The 6,668-nt window shown below is 41.9% G+C and overlaps 1 protein-coding gene across 1 annotated transcript; it reads right to left on the reverse strand.

Moving 5' to 3' along the window:
* Positions 1–2,552: 2,552 nt before the first annotated feature.
* Positions 2,553–5,450, reverse strand: SLITRK5 (SLIT and NTRK like family member 5; the record flags this gene model as incomplete). Its single annotated transcript, XM_081326503.1, has 1 exon — positions 2,553–5,450. The coding sequence occupies one exon, from the start codon at positions 5,448–5,450 to the stop codon at positions 2,553–2,555; it is 2,898 nt and encodes a 965-aa protein (XP_081182629.1).
* Positions 5,451–6,668: the final 1,218 nt, after the last annotated feature.

Genomic DNA, 6,668 nt, shown 5'->3' on the forward strand with positions numbered 1-6,668 from the left:
AGAATCATGTTTTAAATGTGTGGGCTCCAGAAATATATTTTCATGATAGATTGCTTGGTTCTGATTTGCAGTCAGGAAGGAAAAGGAGAAGAATGCAGAATTATTTGTACAAAAGAAAATAATAGATCCTTTTTAAAAAACTACATATTTTATGAACCTGATTTGTAAGAAAGGCATCAAAGCAGCATGTCACCCAGACAATTCTTATGGGAAAAAATAATTCAAAGAAATGATCTTCTCTTTCAGAAGTCAAAAATTGGAAACAGTTAAAAAATGCACCTGAAATAACTTAACCAATTTATATAAGAAATTGTCAAGAAGAAATAAAATTGAAAGTGGAAACTGCACGATTACATGTAACTTCACAAGTATCCATTTAGAATAGCTGAATGTAAAGGCTTACAACACAGTGACAGGACTTTAATCCTTTTATAGCATTGGAAGTGGCGGGTGGGGGGGGAGAAGATAATTTTGTTCTGGATAACATGTCACTGGAAATAAATAACTGAACATCAGGTAAAGATTATTTCATTTCCTTCCATTTGAAATTGTTATCAAGTATTTATTTATAAAGTTGTTTTTTTTTTCTTAAAAAAAATATACATGTGCTGGAATACATAGAAGACATCCTGTCCCATCATACAGTTGATTCTGCATTTATGGATATGTTTGCCACTGCTTGGTGTTCAAAGAAGAAAGAATGGATACATCATAAATAGATTTGAACAGTCCACTGTATGGGCTTTCAAGATGCCAGGGCAACAGAGATCGCTTCAAAGGCAATTCTACTTGAATGAATGATTTGAAATGGGCTTCAGCAACTGCAACTGCCAGTATCATTTAAACAAAATTGAAAGTAACTCTGCCACCCTCCTGCTGAAGTAATAATAATAACAATAATAAAATAGGTTCTGGTGAAGGACTCAATAGGTTGATACAAATGCCAAATCCAGTCTAAACATCTGGCTAATAAAATAATCCTAATAACAGCAATTATTTTACACCTCCCTCATTTAATTAACCCAATTATTGACCCAACTGCGACTCTTAAAAGTAAGTATTAATGAACAGCCACAATTAAATAAATCTCATATAGCTTTCTTTTAATTTTCCCTGAATTATTATTATTATTATTATTGTTATTTTTGGCCTTAAGATTGTCAGTGAGGTTTGATCATTCTAGTTGTTTTTTCAAACACATCTGGCATTGGCCAGGGCTCTGACTGCTTCAGAAATCAGAGAATGCCACACTATTCTTCTGAGCCAATTGTAGACTCTGATGAATCTACATCCTTGTGTGAGGGTGAAAAACCCAACAAACTTAGTATTTTGGCCAAGGAGGAATCTTTTTGCTTACAAAATGTGGAAGTAGGTGTCATAGGTAAAGTCATAGTCAGATGTTTCATATATGCCTCAGGATACAAATCTGTAGTCACCAGAAAGCTAAAATCTCTTTTAAGGATGAAGAGCACCTAACCCTTAATAGAGATTTCATCCTCCTGGTAAACACAGATACTAGGAAGATGAAATTGTGCAGGACAGCAAGCAGAATTTATCCATACTGTCCTCTCTGCTAGCCATCACACACATTATACAGCAACAACCACTATGAGCCATCAGTTTTCTGCAGAACAAGGAACTGCCCTCCTTCCTAGCAGCTTGCCGAGTGTAGTTGTATGATATGCATGTCTAAAGATTTCTTTTATCACATTTTAGTCTATGGCTAAGAAAACTCTTCCATTCACAAGGGACCTTCCAACTTTGAAGGAAATGCTACCATGTGTGTGTGCATATAAAAATAGGAGCTACAATAAAATATTTCTTTTTTGTATATATTTCAATAAGTTATTTGACTAACCAGTTATGGACCATATATCTCTGAACTCTTTATTGATTTGTCCACATCTATGGTGATTCTTTTGAGATCATAATATTGGTTTTTAATCAAACTCCAGAAATATACAACTACATCCTCTTTTTTTGTTTTCTTTAAAAAAATGGGAAGGGAAAGAACAAATGCCTTGTATTAAATTCAGGGTGTGCTAATCTTGCCCTCTCCCCACAAATACCAATCTGACCCATTCATGGCTAAAAAGGGGATTTGGTGCCCTGCATTTTTTTTTCAACCAAGGGAGAATTAAATTGCCAGCAGTGCATATCCAACATAAAATAACAGGATAAAGTGACCTTTTTTGACATCCAGCTGAACGATAGCCTTTTGTTTTACAGATGCCAATGCTTCCTCTTAGCAAAAACAACACACCATATAAAGGGATGAGAGAACAAAAAACTGTGCCTATCTCACTCGATCAATTGGTTCCTATTGGAGAGAGAAATTGCAATTGTGAACTATGAACACTCCTTTCGATACTTCCCCCCCTCCCCCCAAAGCTGGAAATTCCTGTGCCGAGGCAATTTGCCTTCCAACAAATGAACCAAAGGCAGGTTGGGGAGGCAAAGGACACAGAGGGAAGCAGATCACCATTGTATTTCTTTGTGTGGTTATTAAATACAAATGCTTCTAGGAGAAAGGACGGGAGGAAAAAAAGATCTCAGAACTGACTGAATGTGGTCTGTTTTTCCAATACTTCGAGGTAGTCTGGCTCGGCATTTAGCTTTGCTTTTAGCTCCAGATATTCGTTCCTGTTGGGCTCTACATAAACAGTGCTTGGGGGAGTGTAGAGCACTGTCTCTCGAAGCCTACTGTCCCCCGAGCCGGAATGCAAGTAGGGGTGAGGTGGGCGCCTAATGTCATAGTTAGGGGAATAGGTGTAGGCAGTTGGAGGGAACTTAGGGTACTCAGGAAGGTTACTGCCCCCCAAGGTGGAAGAAGGGTGTTTGTCAGGCTCCAAAATGCCCCTGTAAAAATGATCAGCATCCTGAACAGGGGAAAGCAACTCGTCCCGAGGCTCAATGGTGCTGACACTGTATGTGGGGTTCCGGAGGGACTCGTCTTGTCCCCCTGGAGCTGCTGGAGGTGGCCCCAAAACCTGTGAGGGAGGAGGGGGTTGGGGCTGGAGGTGATGATTACTGTAGGTCACCTTGAGCTCATGGAGATCTTTGTAATCCTCACCCGCATTGCCCTCCCTGGAGCGGTAGATGGGGTTCTTGCACATGTGGCCTAAAGGATGAGGGATGTACTCATAGACGTGTCCTGCAGGGGTTTTCACCTTAGGCAAAGCTGGACCACCACCACCTCCTCCTCCTCCACGGTGAAGATGCTGTGGATGTTGCTGGTGATGGGTGTGGAGGTGAGAATGGGGAGTTCCCCCTCCTGTGTATACACTATACTGCATGTTGAAGGAGCTCACATCTGAGTTGTTGGTGCTGGCATGGTCACCTTGAACTTTCTTTCTACGTTTCATAACCAGCACAAAAAGACCTGCAGCCACAAACACAGACATGATGAAGACTAGCAGTAAGCTGAGAATCAGCACCGATAAAGGCACCGTGGAAGAAGAGGAAGAGGAGGAAGAAGAGCCACCAGAAGGTGATGCTGAACTGTCCTCTTCCATGGTGCTATTGAACTGCCCCAAACTGGAGAAGGAGGTGGTCCTTGCTGGTTCCTGCATGGATGATGGAGTGGGTGTGGAAACAACAATGTCAGAATAGTCTGGGCAGAGCAGCTCTGGTTTGATGTTCCTCATATAATTCTCAGCAAATTTCTTAGGGGATTCACAGATTACCTGGTCCACAAGGACTCCTGTGTTGAGTTGTTCAAGCCATAACTTCATGCCCACCACATCACATGTACAATCCCATGGATTCTCATGAAGATCTATCTGCAGCAAGGATTTCAGTTGGTCAAGCACCCCACTTACAGGAAGGTAGGAGAAATGATTGCTCCGCAGATTCAATCTATAGAGAGTTAAGCCAGAAAAAATTCCCACAGGCAAAGATCTCAGCAAGTTGTTGTTGAGAAACAAGAGCTGTAAATTGGGCACAGGATCAAATGTGCCTGTCTCAATCTCCCGGATGATATTATATTGCAGGAAAAGGTACTGCAAGCTCTGAAGCCCATAAAAAAGCTCTGAATTCAATTTTTCAATCCGATTCCCATTCAGGTAGAGCCTCCGCAAATTAGTTAAATCCCCAAAGGCCCGGTCCTGAATGACCGAGATACGGTTATTGCCTAGGTGCAGCAAATCTAACCCTGTAGCTTCCAGGAAATCTGACCTGCGCACCAGGGCAATGTAGTTCTCGGTCAGGTACATCTTCTTGGGGTTATATGGTTTGGGTTGGAGCTCTGAGATGCTCTCAATCTTCCTTTCTTGGCAGTTGACATTGAGTCCCAAGTCAGATATCTGTAGGTTGCAAGTGCAAGCTGTAGGACACTCCAAAGGCACCGGGGATTTGGTCTGGTAAGCAATGCTAGGGCCATAATTGCTGTATCCCAGATCCTTGGAGGGCAATCGAGAGGTGGGACGCACCCTAGACTTGTTAGGCTGGCGTGTCCCTTTGGGTTTCAAGGGTGTTTTGTAAACAGCTGAAGAGGAAGTAGCCACAGAGTTTACAGAGGCTGGAGTGGTATGAAAATACCCTGTAGTACTTAGTGGAGTTTGTGGTCTCATCTCATAATCTGAGATGAGTCTCCGAGGGCAAAGCTCCTGCTTGGAAACCTCATCCAAATCTCTCCCATGTAACCGGAAGGGAGTTTCACACACTACATCCCCCACCAAGGCTGAATAGGATATGCTGTCCAACCAATCCTTGAGAGAGATCAGTTCACAGGAGCAATTCCATGGGTTCTCTTCCAGCTGCAACTCCACAACCTTATCCATGTGCTGCAGAAGGCCCAGGTACGGCAGCAGTTTCAGTCGGTTGCCCCTTAGGTCAAGGTGAGTCAAGGGCACAAAGCGGAACAGGTTGTTGGGTAATGAAGAGAGGAGATTGTCATTCAGGATCAGCACCTGTAGCAGGTGGAGCTTGCTGAAAGAGTTGGGCTCAATGGCGCTGATGTAATTGTAATCAACTTGAAGATACTCCAAGCTCTCCAGGCCTACAAAAGTGTCATCTCTCAGTATCTCCAGTTTATTGTTGTTCAGGTGCAGCCTCCTTAAGCCCTTCAGACCATGGAAGGCTCCTGTTTCAATGTCTTGAATATCATTGCCCCCCAAGTGCAAAATTGAAGCCCCACTGTAATTCACAAATTGGTTGGGGTAGAGCCTATTGAGAAGATTCCCAGACAGCAGGAGATGATAGATGGAGAATCTGGGAGGACTAATCTCAGAGAGACTAATGATGCCCCGGTTCTCACAGCTCACTGTTAAGAGGCCGTCTTTCTCCTCACAAGGGCATTTATTGTCACAGATCTCGCCATAATATTCGATGCTCTCTGCCCAGGCCAGGACAAGAGATGTTAAAGCAAAAGTGATGGTCTGCACCATCCAGATACGCATTTTTCTGTTGAGATCCTGCTCCTGAGTCACCGTAGAGCAGCAAGCATACATGTTATCTCCTGTAAGAGGCAAAAAGAGAAGAACACAAATACCAGGCTGTCAAAAGAGTGAGCAGGAAAATCTAATCATGACACTGTTAGAAGTCAAAACACAGGTGGAAGAAGGAAATTGCCAAAAGTTTTGATTTTAGAACTGTTAGACCAAGGGCTGTTAAATGGGATTTTCTCAGTACAGCTTTTTCTAGATTTTCCAAAGGAAAGACACGGTAGGGTGAAACCCTCTGGCTTCCTAACCCTAGGAGTGCTTTCCTACATCATTACTCTTTTTTCCCCTCCCTGCCACACACACACCCCTCCCCCCATCTACAATGTGTCCATAAATATACATAAAATGGCTGTCAGTTTAGTTACTCAGTTCTAATGAGAACAGAAGCACCATTTTACAAGCCTTTCATCCTCACCTATTATCCGTGTCATTTTGCTCCTGTTCAGAATCCTTCAGTCCGAACAGTTCTCTGCGAAGGAAAAGTCTGCATTTTTTTCCTAAGACAAATCTCTCTCTCTCTCTCTCTCTCTCTCTCTCTCTCTCTCTCTCTCTCTCTCTCTCTCTCTCTCTCTCTCTCTCTCTCCCCATTTTTAAAAGAAATCATTTAAATGCCATTGCAAGCATCCTGCTGTAATATTTCAGAGAATCTCACTCTTTTTCTCTCTGTATGTGTATAGCTTTTTAGAACAACAACACCGAAAGCCTGGAACAGAAGTAGCTTTTCAAACGCCTGATATTCCTAATCAGTTTTGCTCTGAGTGTTTATATACTGTAAAAAAATGCTCAGAGATTAAAACTTAATTTAAAATTCATAATAAAGGAAAATACCAGAGCTGGGATTCTTTAACTGAGTAATTCAATTTATGATCTCCACCATCTCATTTTTTTAAAAAATAAAAAAATTACAGGTCTAGCCACTGATAAGATACTTGTGAATTCTTATCAGAATCAAATTGTCTGAAAAAGCACCATCATCACCCACTTGTTTCTGCTTTGATTGGCTGATAAGTAAGTTATTTTCACAAAGGTATTGGTTAAAAGACAGTAATACTACACACTCACAGAGGGGCACACAGAGACTATATGCATGTACACACAAGTGTTGTCCTTTAACTGATCAGCCAGAACTTCACAAGCATGCTAGAACTGGGTCTATCCCTGTGGCCTCAAACACAACTAGCATCTGATTTCCTATAGTTTTGGAAATACGCTATTCAAATGACC

The sequence above is a fragment of the Vipera berus genome (assembly GCF_964194415.1).
Source record: "Vipera berus genome assembly, chromosome: 4".
In the NCBI taxonomy this organism is placed as follows: domain Eukaryota; kingdom Metazoa; phylum Chordata; class Lepidosauria; order Squamata; family Viperidae; genus Vipera; species Vipera berus.